The sequence below is a fragment of the Gopherus evgoodei genome, chromosome 1 (assembly GCF_007399415.2).
Source record: "Gopherus evgoodei ecotype Sinaloan lineage chromosome 1, rGopEvg1_v1.p, whole genome shotgun sequence".
NCBI lineage: Eukaryota > Metazoa > Chordata > Testudines > Testudinidae > Gopherus > Gopherus evgoodei.
Window position 1 is genome coordinate 327,867,027 of NC_044322.1, and position 25,728 is coordinate 327,892,754.

At 41.0% G+C, this 25,728-nt stretch overlaps 1 protein-coding gene across 3 annotated transcripts in view; it reads left to right on the forward strand.

The window, feature by feature from the left end:
• The window catches only part of MAPK11 (mitogen-activated protein kinase 11), a 54,788-nt gene extending 47,240 nt beyond the window's left edge, over positions 1-7,548 (forward strand). For all 3 annotated transcript variants that reach the window (XM_030549191.1, XM_030549190.1, XM_030549192.1), the window contains one exon: positions 6,874-7,548. In XM_030549191.1, coding sequence (XP_030405051.1) covers positions 6,874-6,947 — 74 coding nt within the window. In that variant the 3' untranslated portion in view covers positions 6,948-7,548. The remainder of the gene's footprint in view (positions 1-6,873) is intronic.
• The last annotated feature ends 18,180 nt before the right edge of the window (positions 7,549-25,728 follow it).

Here is a 25,728-nt window from a genome sequence, read left to right on the forward strand (position 1 = left end):
GGGACTCTTTGAATGGCTACATAGTTAGACGTGAACTCCTCTTAAACTGTGAATTGGAGAATCATAGCTAACATCACTGAAAAAACAATGTTACCTAGATCTTCAGTAAAGCTTCAGTTTTAACTTATAGGCTACATCTACACTACAGCACTTACAGCAGCATAGCTGCACCGTTGTAGTGCTTGTGGTGGAGACGCTGTAAGCTAAGAGCTCTTCTGTCAACTTACCTCCTGCCTCCACAAGAGGCAGTAGCTGTATTGGCAGGAGAAGTTCTCCCACTGACATAGCTTTGTCTACACTAGCGCTTGAGTCGGTGTCAATTACATCCCTCAAGGGTGTGGATTATTTACACTCCTGAGCAACATAAGTTATACCTAATACCCTGTATATAAGGGGAGAGTTTGGCCATTGGTTAGCCAAACGGTTCCTTGACTGATTATTGTCTTCTTTTAAGACACAAAAAGTTAGAGATAAGTGCAGTGGGAATGTGCTTTTGTTAAACCATGTTGTCCTTGATGAGGATAGAAGATTTGTCCATTGAAATGCTGATTTACTACCTAAACAAAAAAGACAGGAACAGGGATTTTTTAATTTTTCACAGAGCTGCTCAGCTTAGTTTGTGAATATAGTTTCCCATCAGTTTGTAAGATTTTTATGCATGTCTCTCCTCTAGCTTTTATGGAATTAACTCCTGTCCCCATCAACGGAAGAATTACACTGTATTAAAGAATCTAATATATGTGAGACGTCTCTATTCCATTTGTGAGGAACTTCGTAGGAAAATTCAAACAACGAGGGGAAAAACAAGCATTATTCCTTTTTTAGTCTGTTATTAAAAATATATTTTAAATCTGAATTTTTTATTGGTTTGTAAGGAAAAAACTGTGTTCTCTTTAAGCACATTCTCAGAGTAGTACAGTGTACTTCATTTAGTTTTGGGACATAGAAAGGGAGATGTGGGAGGTTGTCATTGTTGTCATTGTTGGTTGTCAGTGGTCTCAGGAATAAATGAAACAGCTAATCTCACATTTTGTAAAAAGTTCTAGGAAGGATCTGTTTTCTGAAACATGAATCCTGCAACATATAAAAACAGCATGTCGCTCTAACATTGTGTGTTAAAACATTTTGAACATTCTGTATTGCATGTGCCTTTTAGAATGAAAAGCCTTAAATATTGAATTATTTACCTTGTATCACTTGATTGCAGGAGTTACAGCGGAATGAGATGGTATTTTTATACTCTTAAACTTTTTGCATGCCTTTATTCATAATATCGGTTTGCCCTAAATCTTTCGTGCCTATGTGTATTTTGTTGACTTTTTATAGCTAACATTTTTCATATTTTGGTATTTATAGTCCCATGTGAGCAGTAATAAAGGACAGATTAGCAAACACAGCATTTATTATATTCCCTAACTGAAAGTATTGGTAAGGTAGAGTTAAGACTGTAAATCAGCCATTAATTGATGATAATTTAATAATATGGTGATTTCAAATCAGGGGCGTTTGGGGGTGGGTTAAAAGTCTGGAATTTTGAATGTTTTTTAGTTACTGAAAAACAAAAAATCCAACACCTAACTGCTGAAAAGAATACTCCTGTTGAGGTACCCAAAACAACCTTAACTCTGCCCCCTTATCCTACTTCTCCTGCCAGTGAAAGAACCTCACTAGCTGGAACAATAATGAAATTAAGAGCCTGATCCTCTTTTTACTTACACCAACCAGTGGAAATCAAGAGTAACTCAGCTGAAGTCCATGAAATAACACCTGTGTGAAGACAGCTAGACTTGGTCATTCCTGTTTCACATATAAAATTGGTTAGAAACATTTTGAATTTCAAAACTTTTTGACAAAAGAGAAATTTGTCTGTGAAAATCCTTATATCTGCAAGCAGCTCCAATTATTATGCAATGATATTTCAGTTTGGGGTGATGCAATCCACTGCTACCCTTCTAACCTAGATTAGGGATAGCATCTCAGACATCCTTTGGGAGTGCTTGAAGGATCGTATGGTTTTTGGTCAATATGTTCAGGATCAGGCAGTCCTAAGAGATTTTGGGAGGATGTACAAAAAGGACCCTGGGAGTTCCTGTTCCCTAAAATTCACACAATCCTCCCTATTAACACTTATCTCCCCACTGCCACCTCCCAGCCCAATTCAGTCAGTTAGCAATTTTCCCCCAAGAGGCGAAAGCTTTTCAACCAACATTTATGACCAGACTGGAACAAAAATATTGTACTTTGCTTAACTTTGCTTAAAGTTACATATTAGTAACTTTATAAGAACCGCCATTTAACAATTCAGCTTTTATAGTGTACACCGCCTTAATATTCATCAATTCATATAGTATCTACAGAGATTGTTTGAGCTAGTTTATTTGGAGAGGGATTGTTCCTTTGCTTTGATACATGCTATAAAAATCTAGGGAATAGTCTTCAAAGAAAAGTTAACATAATCAGCAGAGACAGAAAATAGCCAAGTGCTTAGGTGTCTGGCTTCCTTTATTCAACTCTCAGGTGAGAGATTCTCTGGTGCATAAGCCTGAGCATATGTGTAATTTTATTTAATGAAAGCCATCTTGATAGTAGAAAAGTCATACTCTCTCCATGTAGTCAGTAGAGCAGGACACATGAAATGGATGACAACAGAAGAATCCTTCTAGGAAGACCAACAAAACAAATAAGAACATTCCAGTCAGAATTTTTGAAGTTGGTTGCTTAAAGTTAAATCCATATTTATTCACCTGAATGAAGGTGGCCTGATTTTCAAAGGTGCTGAGGGTCCTCACGGTCCATCAACACCAGTGCCAGTTAAGCAGCTCTGCAAATCAGGTTAGTCTTTCTTTTAGGTGCCTAAGTAGGTAGTCAGTCAGGTGGCTGACTTTCAAAATCTGGCTTTTATGTTTATAGTGATTCAGCTCTCAACAGGCAACTAAAATTCATATTCAAGTGGAGTCAGGTTTGTTGGACTCAGCATTTCACTAGGCAGTAGAAAACTGATTTTCAACCAAACAATATACCAAGTGAATCTTCTTTTGATTCAATTCTGTAAAGTTAACGGTCTCTTTTTATTTTATATCATGAATAAAAATAAAGGGAAACACATAGCATTAATTCAGGTGCTTACCTGAAATTATCTTTATACAAATAGTCTGAAGTGTTAACACTTCTTGTGAGAAAATAGAATAAACCAATTCTGGATTTCTAGATCAAATTGTGAAAGACGTGGCAAAAAAAGGGGCAAAGATAAATTTCAAAAAAATGCACTGTACTGATTTTCCAGCCTGTTTCAAGAATGCCTTCATAATTTCCTCTGAACAGTCCAAAATGAATTTTCCTTGGCAGAGGATAACACAAAAGAAATTTCAGAATAATAGATATAGGTTAGATGAAAGTAGAGAAGTGATCGTAACTGGGACTTTAATAGAAACCAACCAGAAGTGTTAACTGCAGAGAGACTATGTCCTCTTATTAATCCATACAACTCCAGGCTCATGTACATCTCCACAATGACAGCATTTCATGATGGAAACAAATAATCTCTCTTTCCATTAATAATAAGATCCTGAATATTTCCTGCAAGCAGAAATTTCTACAAGTTTTTTTTATGACAATTAGTATTATTTAATACTGCTTCTCAAGCACAGTAAGTGCTGCATTGAAATAGGGAGACCCTGAAGGTCTCATTTACATAAAGGATTTCTGAGTTGTTAATGGAATATTGGCCTAATTACAAAAGAAAGTGATAGCCCATTTCTCCCTATTTTTTTATCCTTCAAACTTAAAAGTCCCTAAGTGGTTGATCCTGAGCGGGGAACCAAGCACCTGAGGTTACAAGTGCTTGGCATCTCTCAGGGTATGTCCTAAGAGCTTCCTAAATCTCCATGACATATTGCTGAGGTTTGCAGCCAGGAAATTTCTGGCTGTTAAATCAGTTAGAAAATATCTCAAAATGCAACAACCCGGAACACACCATTTGGAGTTGAATGCATTATGCAGTACATTTCCTTAGCTGCTGCAGCACTTCCCCTCATTTTGGCACAACATCTGCAGTAGTACTCTCAGTAGAATAGATGGCGTGAGAATAGAATAAGCAGCTTAATAATCACAAAAGCATAACATACACAACCTACGGCAGGGGTCGGCAACCTTTCAGAAGTGGTGTGCCGAGTCTTCATTTATTCACTCTGATTTAAAGTTTCACATGTCAGTAATACATTTTAATGTTTTTAGAAGGTCTCTTTCTATAAGTCTATAATATATAACTAAACTATTGTTGTATGTAAAGTAAATAAGGGTTTTAAAATGTTTAAGAAGCTTAATTTAAAATTAAATTAAAATGCAGAGCCCCCCCGGACCAGTGGCCAGGACCTGGGCAGTGTGAGTGCCACTGAAAATCAGCTCATGTGACACCTTTGGCACGCATGCCATAGGTTGCCTACCCCTGACCTACAGTATTCATTTCTAATACCGTCTCCAACACCAGCTTTTGAAGAAATTAAGGCCTTGACCCTGGATTGTATCTTGCAAGGCTCAGTGGCTCTTTTTTATATACCAGGCTGTCTTAGGGCTTGTCTACATCAGAAAGTTGCAGCGCTGGTGAGGGAGTTACAGCGCTGCAACTTTGAAGGTGTACACATCTGCAGGGCATCACCAGCGCTGCAACTCCCTGTTTGCAGCGCTGGCCGTACTCCCGTTTTGTCTTGGGTGTAGAGGATCCAGCGCTGGTGATCCAGCGCTGGTAATCCAATGTAAACACATACCAGCGCTTTTCTTGACCTCCGTGGAAGGAGGAAGCCTCTGGTAATCAAGCTGATCTCCTTTCCCGGTTTGCTCTCTCGTTCCCGGAACCCCGAGCAAGCAGGTAAGGAGAACCGCTTGCTCGGCGGTTCGGGGAACGAGAGAGCAAACCGGGAAAGGAGACCAGCTTCGCCGCGGTTTGCTCTCTCGTTCCCGGAACCCCGAGCAAGCAGGTCTCCTTCCCTGCGGTTTGCAGGGTGGCTCCGGGAATGCGAGAGCAAACCGCGGCGAAGCTGGTCTCCTTTCCCGGTTTGCTCTCTCGTTCCCCGAACCGCCGAGCAAGCGGTTCTCCTTCCCTGCGGTTTGCAGGGTGGCTCCGGGAACGAGAGAGCAAACCGCGGCAAAGCTGGTCTCCTTTCCCGGTTTGCTCTCTCGTTCCCCGAACCGCCGAGCAAGCGGTTCTCCTTACCTGCTTGCTCGGGGTTCCGGGAACGAGAGAGCAAACCGGGGAAGGAGACCAGCTTCGCCGCGGTTTGCTCTCTCGTTCCCGGAACCCCGAGCAAGCAGGTCTCCTTCCCTGCGGTTTGCAGGGTGGCTCCGGGAACGCGAGAGCAAACCGCGGCGAAGCTGGTCTCCTTTCCCGGTTTGCTCTCTCGTTCCCGGAACCCCGAGCAAGCAGGTCTCCTTCCCTGCGGTTTGCAGGGTGGCTTCGGGAACGCGAGAGCAAACCGCGGCGAAGCTGGTCTTCTTCCCCGGTTTGCTCTCGCGTTCCCGGAACCCCCCTTGAAGCCGCCCAACAGCGCTGCAGTGTGGCCACATCTAACACCACTTGCAGCGCTGGTTGCTGTAAGTGTGGCCACTGCAGCGCTGGCCCTATACAGCTGTACTAATACAGCTGTAACAACCAGCGCTGCAAAATTTTAGATGTAGACATGGCCTTAGGCTCAGAGGGGCCATTCTAGGAGCTAGGGATCAATCACTGGGACATAGAGACAGCCCAACTGTTCCGGCCTATATCCCAGACCTGGGGGATTGTGCAGAGTAACACTAACCAGGGATTCCCTTAAACTGGGGGAATCCTCTGGTAATCAGTAAAGCAGTCGTCATGACTGCTTTGCACCACCTGAGCAATGCAAAGCAGCTACAGCAGGGGCCAGGATCTCGATGTTACCTAACATTTAAAATCTATTTTAAAGAAATGCCATACATGCTTACTGCACATGTGCACGCTCTTTCTCTCACTGCCCCAGTACATGGATCTTTTTACTAAACCAGTTCACATGAGCAGGTTGATCAGCTCTAAACACTGGCCAGTGAGCAAAGGCTTGTTCCTGCACCAGTGTGAAGTATGTCATTTACTTCAGTGTGGAGAGGAACAGGCCCTTAGTCCTTGTTGAATGGAGATTGCTGTCATCATGGAGAGAAAAGGATTGGGCAGAAGCAGGGCAAAATAGGAGTGCATAGTACCACTTTGGGCGAGTCTTAGTGTAAGCAGGCTTGAGAGCTAACATGCTATACAGCAAACAAATATCCTGTAAGAAAACCTTAAATCTACATACATTACAGCACAACCCTCAAAGAACAAAGCGTAACTGCAGAGGTTCAAGTGTTTCATTTATGTTTGAAGGCAATGAATTGAGAAATGGATGAAGAACACTTTTCTGCAGCTAAAGAAATGTGATGGCAAAATGTACTTTAAAATAAACATGTTTGGACTTTTCTAAAGGTTGCATGATGTATAGTATTTTGTTTTTCCTTAAACCATTCTGGCAGCTCTTTGACAGTATTCTCTGCATTTCCTTTTCAGGGCTAGTGTGTTTTAGTAGTCAACTGCTGAACATAAATCAGTCGTAAAATAATATCTTAGAGCATGATCCGCAGTCTATTGAAGCCAATGGAAAGACTCCCACTGACTTCAGCAGGCTTTTGATTAAGTCCTTAGTAAGGTTAGAAATACAAATGATTTCACTGTACCTGTGTTCTGTTTTGCCTTGAATTTTTTTTTTAAATCAATATTGTATGATGCTTCTCAGCTACTTTAGGCCACTTAAATGTGATGTATTTCACTACTTAAATGTGATGTATTTCAGATTCAGATAGTTCACACCTATTTTTCTTTTCTGTCCCCTCCAGAGATTACGTATGAAGAAATGATTAGCTTTAAACCACCTGATTTAAAAATGGATAGCCTGGAAATAGAACAGTAAAGACAAGCAGCTGTGTTTGGCCATGCTGCACTATCAGGACTGTTGAAAACACAGCATTACAATTTAACCTATATTCCCAAAAGTAGATTTCACTATCCAAAGATGTTGGAGAAGGAATGGAACAGCAGGTAAATGATACTGACGCCAGATGTTTTTTGCCTTGTACTATGAATGTAATCACAGAACGTAAAAGGTGATCAGGAACTGCTTCATTCTGACAAAATGATGCACTGATTTCTGTTTTGCTGGATTTTTCTGCATGTTTCATTTTATCAGTTGTAATGCCGAAAATGAAGGTAACTTTTTTATTATTTTGAATATACTTTTTTTGAAATTGTACATTTAAAGCATGAGTGTGTGCAGACATGAAAGTAGACGTCCATACACGCAACCAGTTGTTTCCTGGCATTACCCTAATTGTATTTGTTTGTTTTTTATTTATAGCTAGTGCCTTTAAGAAAAAGAGGGCATGGTAGTGAGTTAGACATAATATGCAAATATAGTCATATCTGTGGTGGTCTTATAAACATACTGGATGTCTCTCCAGTGGTTTAACACCCGTTGGAAATCAATGAATAAATGTGTCATGTTGCCATTTAAAGTGTCTGTTCTCATTATTTTCCATATAATCCTTAAAACGGCAGAGGATAACTTTTTGAGAGACAGTGTTTCTGTGTGATGCGAAGAGTTAGTGAATTTGCACAGCTTGCAAGAATTCATGCCACAGACACTGTGTGGAATTTCTCTAGTTTTCCAGAAATCTCACCAAATCCCACAGATTGTAATATAGGGATAGTGTGTTCATTCATTGAACTCAACAGCTCCCTACTCTCTTCTTTCCCTTCAGTCAATCCATGAGAGCCCAACGTAATAATTGAGATGAAAAAACAAAGCAGGGATAAGGCTTAAGAAGAGTTTGGACATTTGTGAAAAGCAAAATACCACAATCTCATTGGAATTGCATTTTAAGCAATATTTTAAAAGGCCCAATGTCTCTGAAGAGTTAGACAAACTAAATTTAAAGCTAATTCATAGCAGGATATAGCCAATGCCAAGATATCTTAAAGAATTAACTTTATAATCTCATTTATCCCCTTGAAGTGTAACCATGATAAAGGAACATTATTATTATAATCTTTTGGTCTGAGATCCTCTGGTTAATATATGGCCATGTTTGTCTCATTCCTTTGATTCACAATTGCAAATGCCAGTAGATGCTGTCCATTGTGTAATTTGTTATGCCATGTCTCATTCTGTCAGTGTCTCATTTTGGGGGGTTGCTTGTTTTCGTATTAATGTTGTTACTTTGTTTTGCTGTGATGACTTTGTCATTAGTTTGGCTTGTACAGTTCTATCAGCTGATGAATTTGAATACATTTGTTTACTTTCTATTTTTGCTGTTTGATCTTTTTTCATAATAAATAATTACAAAAAAGGGCAAAAGAAAATTTTACTTTCCATAGCACTTGACTACTATCAATGACTGAATTAACCTAAATAAAAATATGTGAACACTGTACAGAGGCAGGAGATAATAATTCTAGGAAGAGAAAATAAGTATTCACTTCATGATCGATATTCAGATGTAACAATATCGTCTTATTTGTGAGAACTTGTTCTCTTTAAAACTTTACTGATTAATGAACAAATCTAGTGCCAATTGAGACTCAGTAGAACCTGACCATGGGAATAGTTTGTCTTCCTGGTTTTTTCGTTCGAAAATTGCTGTGTGTAAGGCCTCATACAAAGTCTGTTGAAGGCAATGGGAGTCTTTCTGTCGACTTCAGCAGACTTTGAATCAGGCCCGTAGTGGCCACTGAATGATTGCTTATGATTTCACATTGATTAAATCAGTCAGATTTCTGGGGAATAGTGAATTTTCTGTAAGCCACCCAAATGACTTTCCTGATTGTATAATGAAAATCATGATCAGTTCATGTCCAGAAATAGAAATTTCATGTAATTGATCTACTTTTTCTCTCAGCAAGTAATCAATGCCTGATCATCTTGAAATATTTTAATGTTGATTCCCAGCCTGCTGTGCAGCTACTTTAACACCTATGAGCCACAAATAGTAAGATTTGTGAGCATAAGAAGACAAGAACAGCCATACATGGTCAGTCAAAGGTCCATCTAGCCCAGTATCCTGTCTTCCGACAGTGGCCAGTGCCAGGTGCCCCAGAGGGAATGAACAGACCAGGTAATCACCAAGTGATCTATCTTTTTGTCACCCATTCCCAGCTTCTGGCAAACAGGCGTCTAGGGACACCATCCCTGCCCATCCTGGCTAATAGCCATTGATGGACCTATCCTCCATGAACTTATCTAGTTCATTTTTGAACCTTGTTATAGTCTTGACCTTCACAACATCCTCTGGCAAGGAGTTCCACAGGTTGACTATGCATTGTGTGAAGAAATACTTCCTTTTGTTTGTTTTAAACCTGCTGCCTATTAATTGCATTGGGTGACCCCTAGTTCTTGTGTTATGAGAAGGAGTAAATAACACTTCCTTATTCACTTTCTCCACAACAGTCATGATTTTATAGACCTCTGTCATATCCCCCCTTAGTCATCTCTTTTCCAATCTTATTAATTTCTCCTCATATGGAAGCTGTTCCATACCCCTAATCATTTTTGTTGCCCTTTTTCTGAAGCTTTTTCCAATTACAATATATCTTTTTTGAGATGGGGTGACTATATCTGCATGCAGTATTCAAGATGTGTGTGTACCATGGATTTATATAGAGGCAATATGATATTTTCTGTCTTATTATCTATCCCTTTCTTAATGATTCCCAACATTGTTAGATTTTTTTTTAACTGCCGCTGCACGTTGAGTGGCTGTTTTCAAACAACTATCCACAATGATTCCAGGCGCTCTCTCTTGAGTGGTAACAGCTAATGTAGATCCCATCATTTTATACGTATAGTTGGGATTATGTTTTCCAATGTGTGTTGTTTTGCGTTCATCAACATTGAATTTCATCTGCCATTCCACATTATTGAATGTTTTGCATGTAGTACTAAAGATTTCAGTATGAGAACTGAGAGACAAGGTGGGTGAGGTAATGTTGTTCACAGAGCTCTTCTTCTAAAAGCTTGTCCCTTCCACCAAGAGAAGTTGGTTTAGTGAAAGTTATCACCTCACCCACCTTTTCTTGTTCATATCCTGGGCAGGGCCGGCGCTTTCATTTAGGCGGCCTGGGCAATCACCTAGGGCACCAGGATTATTGGTGGGTGGTGTTTTGCTGGAGGGGGCGGCAGGCGGCTCCGGTGGAGCTGCCGCAGTCGTGGCTGTGGACGGTCGGCTGTTCCTGCGGCTCCGGTGGAGCTAACGCAGTCGTGCCTGCGGACGGTCGGCTGCTCGCGCGGCTCCAGTGGAGCTCCCGCAGGCACGACTGCAGCAGCTCCACCAGAGCCACGGGAGTAGCCTACCGTCCGCAGCCATGACTGCGGCAGCTCCACTGGAGCCGTGGGACCAGCGCGCGGGGCGGCGAAATTGCCGTGCGCCTAGGGCGCTAAAACCCCTAGCGCCGGTCCTGATCCTGGGACCAACATGGCTAAAACATAGAAACTGTCATGCTGGATCAGACCTGAGGCCCAGTGGCCAATACCAGATGTTTCCAAGGAAGGTTAAGAACCCAGCAGTAAGTAGTAGATACAGTAGACCTCAACATAGGTTTCATCCTGATCTCTAATACTTAGAGATTGGCTTAAACCTTGAAGCACAAGGTTTAATATCCCTTCCAAAATTTTATTATTAATTAAGAAAACTCTGGATCTTCTTGATAGCCATATAAATATCCAATCCAAGAGAGGTGGCTTGATTAACTCTGTTTTGCACTCAAAAAAGTTGCCAATCTTCCATAGGATGTATTTAATGCTACAAAGCTACATTAACACACACACATCACAGAATCATAGAAATGTAGGGTTGGAAGGAACCTTGAGAAGTTATCAAGTCCAGCTCCTCTTATTGAGGCAGGACCAAATAAACCTAGACCATCCCTGATGGATGTTTGTTCATTTGTTCTTTAAAACCTCCACTAATGGGGATTCCACAACCCCCCTTGAATGCTTATTCTAGAATTTAACTAACCTTGTCATTAGAAAGTTTTTCATAATATCTAACTTGAATCTCCCTTGCTGCAGATTAAACACGTTACTTCTTATCTTACCTTCAGTGGATACAGAGAACAATTGATCACATTCTTCTTTATAACAGCTTTTAATGTATTAGAAGATTATTTGATTGCATCTCAGATTTCTTTTCTCAAGTTCTCATTCTCAGTGTTTTTAATCTTTCCTCACAGGTCAGGTTTTCAAAATCTTTTATTGCTTCTCTGAACTTTCTCTAGTTTGTCCACATCTTTCCGAAAGCATGATGGCCGGAATTGGACACAGTACTCCAGCTGAGGCCTCACCCATGCTATGTAGAGCAGGGCAGTTGCCTCCCATATCTGACCTATGGCACTCCTGTTAATGTACCCAAGGAGGATATTAGCCTTTTTTGCAAGTGTTACATTGTTGATTCATTCACTTTGTGATCCATTATAACCCCAGATCTTTTTCAGCAGTACTCAGTAAACAGAGCTCACGGCGTGAAGCAAGAGTGCTGAAGGCCCAGAGGTCCAGTCTAAGGAGGCGATGATGCCACGTGGCTTAACCTGGAGGAAGAGTGAGGCCCCCTAGAGGGTCTGGCACACTGAAGGAGTTCCTTCTAGAGACTGTTCCAAAGTTCAGGCTATAGCACCAATCTAGATCTGTGACATTAGCATGCTAGCTCAAGCAGAGCTAATGCATGTCTGTCTAGCCACTCTAGGAATTGCATCTCCAAGCTGTTGTGTATGCATACCCTAAGTATAGGCTAATATGCGTTCAGTTATTTCTACTGAAATACAATCACAAGCTGTAAAATGTCATTATCTCACCTGAATGCCTAAGGGCTTTTTTTATGGATTCACTTAAATCCTAATAATCAAAATATTTTCCAGTTTTAGGTCAGAGATTCTCCTATGCTATGGTAATGTGATAGGTTTATCAATTTACACTGGCAGGACAGTATAATTGAAAGAGAGTTACCACCTTGAAGTGAATATGTGAAAAATGTATTGCTAGCAATGCTTATCATTTGAATGCAGGTGAAGAAATCATTTGTCAGCTTAGCCAAAATAGACTGTTCTAATTTTAGGAGCAAGTCTCTTCATGCCTAATAGACCTACAAGGCTCAGTGGTTTGAGCATTGGCCTGCTAAACCCACAGTTGTGAGTTCAATCCTTGAGGGGGCCATTTAGGGATCTAGGACAAAAATCTGTCTGGGGATTGGTCCTGCTTTGAGCAGGGGGTTGGACTAGATGATCTCCTGAGGTCCCTTCCAACGCTGGTATTCTATGATTCTAAGGCAGATTGTATTTAACAAAAAAAAAAAAAAAAAAAGGTTAGTTACCTTCACTGTCAAAAATTTGCACCTTGTTTCCAATGTGAATTTGAATATCTTCAGTTTTCAGTGAATGGATCTTGCTATACCTATGCCTGCTAGACTGAAGAGCTCTCCATTATCAAATTTCTAACTCTAATCCATTTTAAATGCAATGCCAATTAATAAAGCTTTTCTTGAAAGTCTTGTACATAGCACTTGACTATGCATAGCACTTGACTAAAGCCATATGCATTAGCAGCCCAGTATACATTTCTTCTAATATTTTGATACTTTGGAGCTATCCATCTGACTGGCCCTAGAAGGACCATAGTAGAGCATAACTCCCCAAGACTTGTAAATAAATCTGAAATTCATGTACCATACCCAAAGCAAAAGTACACATTAACTAGAGAAACCGCTAAATTACAGGCATATTAGTAGGAAGTAAAGTTGTGGGGACTGATGAGGAAAAGCATATCATTGTATTGTATTTAGTACCATAATCCTCAGAGTGCTCTCCTCACAGGAGAATGTAGAAAAAAGTTAAATATCCGAAGAAATGTACTTGGCTGCTGATGCATTTTAGAATTGGTAGCAGAACAGAAATAGAACTGGGGAAACCACATTCCACAAAACTGTAAAATATGAAAAGTGCATTATGCAGCTGTGGGTCAGAGGTCCAATTACTTGATAAAATAGTTTTTAAAATCTTTATATGGATTCATAGATTACAAGGCCAGAAGCTGCCATATTTCCCCAAATAATTCCTAAAGCATGTCTGTTAGACAAACATCCAATCTTGATTTTAAAATGGTCAGTGGTGGAGAATCCAACATGACTTTTGGTAAGTTGTTCCACTGGTTAATGTCTCTCGCTGTTAAAAGTTTACATCTTATTTCCAGTTTGAATTTGTCTAGTTTTAACTTCCAGCCATTGGATGGTTTTATACCATTCTCTGCTCGACTGAAGAGACCATTATCAAATGTTTTTCCCCCATGTACGTACTTATAGACTGCAGTCAAGTCACCTCTTAACTTTCTCTTTTTTAAACTGAATAGATTGAGCTCTTTGACTCTATCACTCTAAGGTATGTTTGCTAATCCTTTAATCATTCTCGTAGCTTTTCGGAGTCCTCTCCAATTTATCAACACTCTTTTTGAATTGTGGACATCAGAACTGGACAGGAAACTCTAGCAATGGTTGTACCAGTGGTAAAGTATGTGGTAAAGTAACCTCTCTATCCCTACTCAAGATTCCTATTTATGCATCCAAGGATCACATTAGCCCTTGTGGTCACAGCGTCGCAATGGGAGCTGATTATCCACCACAACCTCCAAATCTTTTTCAAAGTCAGTGCTTCCCAGTATAGAGTCCCTCGTAATGTAAGTGGCCTCTCCATTTTTTAAAAAACTACTGCATGGGATTAAGGAGATGATATGGGGGCTCAGCACTCACAGGATCAGGCTTAGTCACACTTTTGAAAAAAGTTATCTTCAATTCGTTGAGTTCAGTAATCAGTTTCCACCCTCTCCTTGAAGTTGTTGAAGAGCATTCAGTGTAAAAACCACTTCCTTCCTATATATTTCTAGATCAAAAGAACACACACACTCCTCTAATTCTCAGAAGCTGCCAAAGATGACTATGAAGAAAGTACCTTCACTTGTGGCATGTTTAATATCAGTCAAAGATTATCTTAATATACTTTGCAATATTAGTAATCACAGGCTCCACTCATGAATCTTTGAAAAATTTGCTGGTGATACATATACTGTAGAACCTCAGAGTTATGAACACTAGAGTTATGGACTGACCAGTCAGCCCCACACCTCATTGGAACAGGAAGTATGCAATCAGGCAACAGAGACAAAAAAAAAAAAAAAAAAAGCAAATATTGTACAGTGTTAAACATAAACTACTAAAAAAAAGAAGGGAAAGTTTAAAAAAAAGAAGATTTGACAAGGTAAGGAAACTGTTTATGTGCTTGTTTCATTTACATTAAGATGGTTAACCGGTATTTTTCTTCTGCATAGTAAAGTTTCAAAGCTGTATTAAGTCAACGTTCAGTTGTAAATTTTTGAAAAAACAACCCTAAAGTTTTGTTCAGAGTTATGAACAACCTCCATTTCCAAGGTGTTCATAACTCTGAGGTTCTACTGTATACTTGGTTTTTGTTTGTATTTTTTATTTCATTCCATTCTGGAAAAGTTTTTTATATCTAGGTTTGTAGCGCACAACCCGATGGCTGTTCCTTGGATAAATTCTATCATTTTTTTTAGTAGCAGCAAATCTTTCAACCTAGCCATCACAGTGTCAGTCTTATTAGGAATCTAAGTGCTAATTACAGCACCTCTATTTCTCTCAGCATGGGTGGGAGCAACAGAAGTGTTGTTTGCTGCAAGGTGCTCCATGTGAAGCGAGCAGCTAGCACTCATTGCAACTCATTAAACCTGACTCTTTCTCCTGAAAAAGCAGCACTTCCTAACAGAGTGATCAAACCAAGTGTAATTCATTTATGAGGCTGTAATGTTGATTTTCAACACAGTGTGCAATGTGCATTACGAAATGGGTTCCCTGTAAGTAGTGAAGATGAAAAGGTAAGGATTTTTATGTGACACGCATCAAGAAGGATGGAGAACTGCAGGAGTGCAGCTGCCAGTGATCTTGTTTTCTTCTGTAATGTAAAATATCCAAGTGATATTCATAAAACTTTTTATACTGCCTCCACTGAAGAGAGTGGATACACTGGGAGGCATCTGAATTTCTAACCCACCTGATGTCCAATCTGTTGTACTGTAAGTCTCTATAACAAGCAGAACTGTTAAACTAGGCCTCAATCCCACAAACATGCACATGCTTAATTTTACGTTCATGTAGACCCACTGGCTTCAATTATTGTCAAAAGAACTTGTTGGCAGGATTGGGGCTTTAGTCGGTTAGAATTCCTAACCCTTTTAATTACAGATCTGAACTAAAGCAAAAGTGAAATGAGTGTAGTGGTCTCTACCTAGTCTCTACGACTATTTGAAAACTGCCACATAACATGGTGTAGTTGGCAGCCTGTGATCAGCAGTACCTCATTCTTTACAGTGCTTTCTAGTGGCATGCAGTAGATTAGTACTGAGCTACTATTACCATTTATTTTACAGTCGTCCAGCCAGGATTGAGCCCCCATTGTGCAAGGCACTGTACACATAATATGACAGGCTCCTGCCTGGTCCAGCTTCCAGTCTAGTTAAAACAAACATGATAAATGAGTGAAAATAACAACATAAGGGGACTAGGGAAGAGAGGATGAGTGGCACACTAAGCAGCATGGTTGGTTGCATAAGTCAGCTATGTTCGTAACTCCATAATGCCAAATAATTTACGTAAATAACACCTCAGGCTTCTACCCATCCATTTATCAGCTGGCAGTTTCATTTTAGGCATTGCTGTTCATCAGGGTCCTAAGTCGGATTTGAAAGAAGAGAAGATAGTGGATATGTGAGAAAGTTTACAGACAAGTGTGTTTATCAGTCATGGCAGTTAACATACCACCCCGCCCTACTGGCTTTATTTCCTCTGCTCTTCCCTCCAACAAAACAGTAGATAAACAGCTGTAGGTCAGCCCTAAGCTCTCACTGTAACATTCAAACTGATTGATCTGTAAAATGCAAATTCATAAAAAGAATTCAGCTGGCTGGTGTTTATTCCATTTCACTTAGTGTTTAAATTGTTCTTTATTTAATGACAAAAACTGTACTTAGCACTCTTAACAAATCTGAATGCAAGGACCTAGCTAAGAAGTCACAATAATAACAAAAACAAAACACTGGGCAGCAGATCAGGCATGGAAGGGTGTGAAGAGAACAGTATGAAATGGGTTTTTCAGCAGAAAAAAAATGATTTTTGTTTAGTTTTTTAAATAAGGAGAAATAGTGAATGAAATAATTCTATTTTCTTCAGACAAACTAAGGTCTACTGATTAAAAAAAACTATGCCTTTTTTTAAAAAGTAGACTAGAAGGAGTATTATAAATGTGCCTAATTAAAGGGGAGAGAGGAAGCTGTTTTAAGAAACAAATCAATTTACACCTTGGAAATATCCTTTAATGATGCAGCAAGACAGAGCCTTATTTTATATTTATTGAACTGTTTTTATCGCAAAACATAAGAATATGGGCAATAGAACTACAGCCTGCAAAAGCAGTGTTAATAAATCTCATCATTAAAGGCATGTAACTAAGTAGACAGAATCATGTGCACCTTTAATTTGTTCTGACTGGAAATATACATAATCTATCATTTAAGCAGCTGGGCTGGGAGGGGTTTGCTTTTCCTGCTGAGTTTGAATCACCTCACTTCCACTGGCAGAACTCATGCTGCTGGTTGCCTCAATTGAGGGTGCAGTACGGTAAAATACCTGCAAACACCCCCTCTCCTCTCTCTCACACACATGCTCTTTCTCCCTGGTCCCCCTCCCCCCCAGGGTCCAGAGTTGACAGGTTAGCATACAAAGTGGGTAAAGATGTCTCAGGAGTGGGTGTGGCTGGGACATGTACTGATTCAGCACCTCTTTAAGGCCGCCTGTCCTGGTAGGGCTACTACTGAGTCCTTACCAGAATTTATAGCTATCTTCCCCAGCGGAATCCCACAGGGAAAGTGGAGTTAATCTCCCTGCTGCAATCCCGTAGGGCCTGGGATGAGCCTTCCTCTGGCACAGCTTGTCCCTATGGGTGCAATAGGGTGCAAATTACATTATCAGCACCTAGGGAAGGGGACAGTGTATAAGAGCTCCTGTACTTATCCCATGTCCCAATCTTCTCTTGTGCCTCAGCACTGCTGTGGTCTGGCCCTTTTAAAAATAAATACATTTTTTGACAATAACCACCTTGCCACCTATTGCCCATTTGCAAACCTTCCCTTTCTGGAGAAGGGCATTGAGAAGGTGGTGATGTTCACATAGTTAATATATTACTTTTTAGAATTGGAAATGCCCCCATCTTACTATTGACAGGCCTTGTTTTTGGACTGTATTTAGAGCCTTTTAAACAGCACGGGTGACTCGTACTTACCATACAAACCTTATTTCATGGTTACATCCTTCTCTGCCTTCAGCATAGATGTTTGTTTTATCTACATATTGTGGCTTGTCATTATACAATCACAAGTATGTCTACACCACAAGCGGTGGTGTGATTGCTGCACATGTAGACAGAACCTAGCTTGCACAACAGCAGCAATGAAACCACAGCAGCATAAGTTTCAGCACACACCACCTGCTGAATAAGTACCCAGGGCTCTGGGCATACTTTTACAATCTGCGCTGACACCCATGTTACCATGGGTAACCATGGGTACCTAACCATGTTACCATGGCTTTGCTGCTATGGTCGTCACACTAGCTAAATCAAAGCTAGCTTGGATATGTCTACACATGCTGCAATCACACCTCCAGTTAGAGTGTAGATATGCCCCAAGATTATAAATTTTAGGGGTAGGGGCTGTTTTTTTGCTTCATGTTTATACAATACGTAGGGTCATGGGGACCTGACAGCAACAACTGCTATAATGCAAATAATTAAATAATGTGCCATGCCAGCCACAGCTAAGATCATTCTTTTTTTGCTTTTTTAGCCTCAATCAATCTAGTTTAGGACTGGGCTAGGATATATCAGTAGCAATAGTCTCAGTGATAGATTTCCTTTAAGCAGAAGACAATGTCAGACATCCATGTTGATACTATTAGATGTGCCAGCAGCTGCATACTGTTGATCGCAAGTGCTGAGACTTGACTGTAGGACCTGGCAGAGGTAGAGATAATGTATGTTAGTGTTGGGGTGACCAGATGTCCCAATTTTATAGGGATAGTTCCGATTTTTGTGTCTTTTTCTTATATAGGCTCCTATTACCCCCCGCCCCCTGTCCCGATTGTTCACACTTGCTCTCTGGTCACCCTAGTTAGTGCCTCTGCTCATTCCTTTCTCAGATATCACAGCAGTGCTTATCAGGCAAATACTCTCACTCACCAAGTCTCACAGTAGTAATTCCTAGTCCTTTCAGGGAAGGCTATTTGCTCTTGTGATGAGTTTGTTCTGTATGTCCCCCTTCTTACTGGGAAAAGCCTGTTTTGCATTTGATCTATGCTGTCATTGCACTCAGATGCAACAATATTGGGCATATTATCATTATTTGCAATAGTAACTTAGATAAAAGGGGTAAAGAGCAAGAACTAGCCTTAGGTGTTTGGGAAGGTCTCTACTAGAGTCAGCCTTTGCTCTATACTTCTCTGAGTTTCTGGCAAGTGAAAGTTTTGTCCTGCTGCTGGTTCAGTTAATCCCACACTGTCAAATCAACCACATCTCTCTCTCCCCTGAATGACCAAAAAAAAACAACAAACAAACAAGTTTCTGATGGCATTATTTTGCTGGGAAAAAGGGCAATCAGGTGCTGGGATGTATTGTGGAGGGGCTCACACTCACTATAAAATCAGACACAAGCATATATTTGTTCTAGGTATGCTTGATGTATATAATAGATTGACTGACAATTGAATAGGAAGCAAACTGACTTCAGCCACCCAATGACAGTCCCAGCCTACCTCTAACCGCACCGGGTTTCACTGTAGCCAGCTCATCCCCTAAAAGTTACCATCTTCTGTTAGTACATTAAATTTCAGTAAAGCAATTCTACCGGAGTCCTGGCTTTTTTTTTTTAAATCTATATTGTTTATCTAACACTGTACACACACACGTTGTACTACAGTGTCTGCCAAACAGGAGTGCAAGTAGGGTGGTACCCTCCAGTATGCTGTACCAGCAAGAGATTTTTACCGGGTATGGGGTACCAGAAAGAGGGGTGAGGCTGCACTCTGCTCCTTAAAGGAGCAGAATGGGGCTAGGGAGGGCATTCATTCTTTAAATGGTTTTAAGAGCACAATACATATGCTAACAAACTTAAACAAAGGTTTTGTTTAAGTTTGTTAGCATATGTATTGTGCTGTTACCTTGATCAGGAATTCTCAAGAGGAGTTGTGGGGGGAGGACAGAAGGTATTTAAACAGTGTTTTTTATTCTATTTCTCCCCATTGGTCTGAATTATCCATGACATCCATACTGCATCACATCAAGTCCAAATCATCAGAGAAATACCTCTGCTTGCACTGACCAGAGGATGTTTGGATTTTGATGTCAGCCCAGTTCTGTAGCCTTACAGGAATCATGTGTTGTCCCCAGTGTACACAGAATTCTTCTTTGCAGCCAAACTAGTCTAACCTGCATTTTGTTAACTGGAACTGGAGCAGCAAAACAAATGCCTCATTTTCCAACTTTGTGGGTGAGAGAAATATAAGTGAAGATTATGATGCTGGACACTGATGGCTTTTAACCAGCTGCCTCAGGAATCTGCCTAGAACTTTTTTGAAAAATATGTTCCTCATCTTAGCAATGGCATTAAGACTTATCACACATCTGCCCACCTTTATTCGAATGAAGCTCCTTCTGATCTGACAGCTCAGGCACTGGCAGTTTCATCCAGAACAATTTACAAAGTTGGAACCTAATCCTGTAAACCCTTAATCATTTGATCAATCGCATTAAAGACAATGGGACTATTTGCATGACTATGGACCACTTTTGTGAACTGGTCAGAGTTTCAGGAGTCTGTTCCTATAAAGACTGCCAAATGTCAGAAAGTCTATAGTTTCCATGTTCATTGAAACAGTGAGTCAAGCAGGTCAGCTATCAGTAGAGAATGGCCATGGAAAAATATCTATGTAGTGAAAGGATGTCAGAGTTGTTCTGGTCTGGCTGCGAATGAATTTACAATGTGTCTCCACAAACAATTTGGAAAGCCTGTTTTTCTTCTGCGTCTGACATCTAAATCATCAGATGAAGAGAGGTGGGGCTGTTTTTTCAAACATGCTGTATACACATGAAGAGGAATGGACCCATGGCAACTACCAAAAAGGTGAACGGAACAATCAACTTGTCCACAGGCGGAGTTTGGGAGCCCATTTTGAGCTATGCCACAAATAGAACTCCAGTGACAGCAAGCCTGAATTATCTAACCTCAGCAACATTGCTTAGGGGTGAAGTCAGACAAAACAAAGGGTTTACCAGCTCCCCAAAGGAAAAGAATTTTAATTATATTCACACAGAGAAAATGTAGAACATTTTTAAAAACAGGTGTTTGCTCTACGCATACCTTACCGCAGTGGTCCCAGCTGTGGCGCATTCCCTCCTACGGGGGTGAGGAGGAACATTCAGGGGGGCACATGGGGCAGGGCCCAGGCCAGCCCCACTCTGCCCAGCCCAGCTCCAGCCCCAATCGCAGCTCCATGCCATCCCCAGCACACCTCCTTCCCCAGCCAACCTCTCCCCGCAGCTGCAGCTGCACTCTGCTCCGCTCCCAGCCCAGCTCTGCCTTCAGCTCAAGCTCTTCTGCTGAGCCAACTGTACCGTGATGAAGGGGGTAGGGCGCAGACAGATTCCATTACTGGTAAGGGAGGGGTGTGACAGACAAAGTTTGAGCATCATGACCGTACTAAAGTACTGTCAAGGGGCTTAAACTTCATATACTTCCACTGAAATTGTTCTAAGCTGCTGTAGGCACGTTTTCCTGCAAATGTGCACCAGGCTGCTTGCACTGAAAGACTGTGTAAGTCAAGTGTAGTTTGGGGCTTTTTTATTATTATTTTAAAATGTTGTAAGTTGGAGTGTGCTCCTGGGATAAGATTGAACAGCAGTGAGCACAATCCACTGGTGTAGATATGCAAAAGGACTTAAAGCTCACTTTTGCGCTCACTGCTCTAACTTATACCAGGAGGCAACGGCAAATAGAAGGCCAGAAAACAACCAAGCACTGACGGAGCACAAAAGCAGCTAGTGCAGCAGGAAGGGGCATTGAAAAATTATCCTCACACAGCAGTGGTGCCTGCTGCCCCAGGTAAGGCTTCTTATCCGTCCAAACAGTCTTGCCACTGCTGGCGCGAGTGCCTTTTAAGCTTCTACCACCTAATACTGCTATCATGTGAGTTTCTGTTTCATTGACTCCATAGAGACAACTCTCTTTCAATTTACATCCTCTGACTCCAACATAATGCCAATATGTGCAGTGGATTCATGATTTACACTGAGGTAACTAGGTGCAGAATTAAGGTTTGTATCTCATTTTAAATCAAAATTGAAAATAAACCTTTTCTCCCTTGCCTATAACTTTGAATTTCTTCCCCGCTCTATTGATATTTTTACTTTTTATCCCAAAACACTTCAAAGAGTCAAACCCAGTTACAGGTTAGATAACACATATTATATAAAATAAAGCTGGATTGGAGATGGTGCAGTGTAAGCCCTTTGTGCATACATTAAAGAGAAGGCTGAGATGTAGAAATTCATAGTTAAGGTTCTTCGTTTGTCTTTAACTTACACCACTGTGTCAAGGTGTACCGTAGTACAGACCTACCAAGCCTCTCACCTGAAGTGGTATTACCTCATATTACAGACCCATTCCTCCAAAAGCCTCCAATGTTCTCCAGCCAGTTTTTGCTCCCCACCCTCCGGTTCCAGGCTCAGCTGCCACAGCAGAGACCCTGTAGTGCTGCAGAAGCATCACAGCAATGGGCTTCCCAGTGAAAATGATCAGACTTGGGAATTTTCCCTTAGCTTTGCACTTACAGGGTTTGCGACCCACGCAGGTAAAACCTTACTACAACAGAAACAATTCAGTCAAACCAAAACTTGAGGACAATGGATTTTTAGCACCATCTGCATGCACTAAGTAGGACAGGTCTCAGTGAAAGCAGAAAAGAAAGTGAGTGCTTGAGACATTGAATCCTGACAACCACATTTATAACAAGAGTAGGCACGTGGAATGTGCATATTTTGTATGGCATGGGAAAGCTAGTACAGGTTACATGAGAAATGAAAAAATACTGTCTGAACATTCCTGGTGTCAGTGACACAAGATGGGTAGGGAGTGGCAAGATGGAGTCTGATGGTGCTACAGTCTTATACTCAGGAAGAGGAAAACACAAATGTGATGTAAGAATTACACTGGATAACATCACAGCAAAGACCCCGCTGGCTTGGGAGACGGTGAAGGACAGACTAGTAATGGTCAGGGCAGCAAACAAGACATGTCAAGTATACAATAATTCAAGTATATGCATGAACAAACATAGCAAGTGACAGTGAAAATAATACATTCAAGGAGCAGGTGCAGCAAGTATCAGACGACATGCCTAATCATGACATCAAGCTGATGACAGGCAAATTCAGTGCACAAATCGGCAACAACTTTATTGGCTGGGAACGAATCATAAGCACAGTAGTGGAAGGCATCTGAACCGATAATGACAAATGGCACTTGAATGTCTGTGGCACAAACACCCTAAAGATAGAAGATAGTCTCTTCCAACACAAGAGGATTCACAAGCTCACATGGAGATCACCAGACAATGTAACTGTCAGCCAGACAGACCATGTGTGTATATCTAAGAGATGGGCATCTTCTTTGAGGCATGTCAGAGTCGGCAGAAGTCCAGATATTAGTTCAGACTATTATCTTTTAGTAGCCATGTTACATCTTAAACTCAAAAAGATCATGAAGGTGGTCAAAAGAATGTTATAGCAACAGAGAAGTTCAAGGACAAAGAAATGCAGATCAGATTCCAGATTGCATTTATCAACCATTCCAATGTTTAAAGTACCAGGCATTGGTACTGGAACTAGGAGTTCTGGGGGTGCAGTGGTTTCCATTATATACAAGATTTACAGTTTGGTTCACTGGTCTAAGCACTCCCACTATACAAATTGTTCCAGCACCCCTGGTACCAGGCTGATGAAAGCCTGGAAGACAGATGGTCAAACTGGAAGAAGATGGTACTTAAGACAGCAGAGGAAGTAGTAGGCCATGAGAGAGGGTCAAAGAAAGATGCATGGATTACATCTGGAACATGGTCAGTGGCTGATGAGCTGAAAGTTCTGAAGGCAAAAATGGAACAGTGCAAGACACAGGCAGAACTCGTAGAGGAACTTACAAGATACAGAGAAAAGGACAGAGAAATAAAGAAGAGATGCAGGCAGAATAGAAATGCCTGGGTTCAGGAGAAGGCTGCAGAGGCAGAAGAAACAGCACAGAGGGGAGATTTCAAGCAGCTCCATAGAATACCGGAAGACAATTTAAGGAAGAACCACACTGTCATAAGTGATGCCCAGCGAGGACTCTCATGGACACGTGTTGAAAATGCATGAAGAACAAGCCAGCCAATGGAAAGAACATTTCCATTCTATACTAGACTATCCAAAGCTGATGATCACACACAGCTTGGAGAGAAATGCCAATGCTAAGTTAGAAATAGAAGAGGGACCAATAACATCCAATTACATTAAAGCAACCATCAAAGGTCTTAAACAGGGGAAAGATCCTGGGGTTGACAGAATTCAAGCAGAGGTAATAAAAGCTGGAGGCAAAATTCTGATTGAGCAGTTAACAAAACTCTGTAATGAAATATGGGTGAAGTAACAAGTGCCACAAGACTGGAAAGATGGTGTCATCATGGCATTGCCAAAAAAAAGACTAATCTTAGTGCATAGGCTGGAGAGGTATTTTATGGCTATCAATACAAGGCAAAGAATTGGTTACCTTTATGCTGAATAGAATGAAGGAGACAGTAGATGAAAGATTACAAGAAAAGTCTGGGTTTCCTCCAGGTAGGTCATGCTATGAACAGATATTCACTTTTTGACATCATCGAAAAAGCTACTGGTTGGCAGCAACACCCCCTCTTAATTAATTTGATCTACTTTAAAGAAAGCAGTGTCCACAGAGAGACCCTGTGGAACATTGCTAGAAGTTATGGAATACCAGACAAGCTTATCAACATAATATGATGGAAGGAGATAAAAATTAAGATGAGATACAGGCCTAAGTGAGTGGTTCAATATTGTGAGTGGAGTCAGACAAGGGTGCATATTATCACTAAACTCTTTTGCATTAGCAATAAACTGGGTGATGAAGTGAGCAACAAAAGGCATCATGGACAGTGTAAAATGGGTTAGCAGGGAGGTGTTACATGACCTTGACTTTGCCGATGACATTGCTTTACTAAATATGACGTGGAACTGAAGGATTACCCTTACATCAGAGATAGAACAAGAAGCAGCAAAAATTGGATTGAAAGTAAATGCATAAAAAACCAAGATGATGAAGGTAGGAAACTGTACAACGGATACAAAGATGTACACTGCTGGAAAAGAAACTGAAGAGGTAGAAGAGTTCTGCTATCTGGTGAGTGTCATGACATTTGAAGGCGGTTGTGATATTCATATGAGATTAGGAAAAGCAAACACCACTTTTGGAAGGATGAACAACATCTGGCCTGACAGATCTCTACACCAAACTAAGGGTGAGATTATACCATACAATTATACTAAGCATGCTACTGTATGGAGCAGAGACTTGGCTAATGACAATTACCTAACAAAGAGACTGGAAGCTGCCCACCACAGATGGCGAAGGAAGACACTACACATTTTATGGGAAGACAAAATAACAAATGAGAGAGTAAGGGAGCTGACAGAGCAGGACATGCTAGAAAATATCAGCAAAGAAAAGAAGACACTGGTGGTTGAGACATGACACCGTATGGAAGATGGGAGACATGCTAAGAAAGCATTGAAATGGTTACCTGCAGGAAGAAAGAGAAAGCGAGAAAAGTCAAGGAAGAACTGGCAGAAGATAGTGGTGGGCAGCTTCCAGTCTCTTTTTGTTAGCAATTGTCATCAGCCAAGTTACGGAATTTACAAAAGTTATAGAACTAAAATATATACCAATTTTACTGCAAACCCACCTTGCTTTTGGTTACTCTCCTCTACTTATGTCTGTGCAATGTTTATCTAGGATCAAACTGCTCACTGGGACAAACCTGTGGGCGCCATACAGGAAACTAAATGGATTAGCAGGTAGGTACCAGTTTGCAGGATTGGCTGGTGCCTTATAAGCCCCTCTTGGCAGGGACCTTGTCTGTAATGCAGAGTGCAAACCTTGCCTTCTTCCTTGCATGTCCAAACACACTCTATTTAAACAAGAGTGTGCGATTCAGATATCTCCTCCCCCCACACACTTTTTTTTAATAAGAACTTTTCAGGGAGGAAATCTCACCTAGCTAGAAGGTTGCCTTCAAATACAGCAGATTTCCCAGAAACAGGCTAGAAGTGGCTTTTTGGAAGGGGAGGGGTGTGTGTGTAGGGATATCTCACCACGTGATCTCAAACAAAAAGGCCAGTTTCTAGTTGGTTTGAGAACGGCCAGCAGCTCCTCCCTAGCCCCTGGGCCCAGCCTTGCCACCAGGCAGCAGCCACACACAGGAGAGTTATTTATCTGT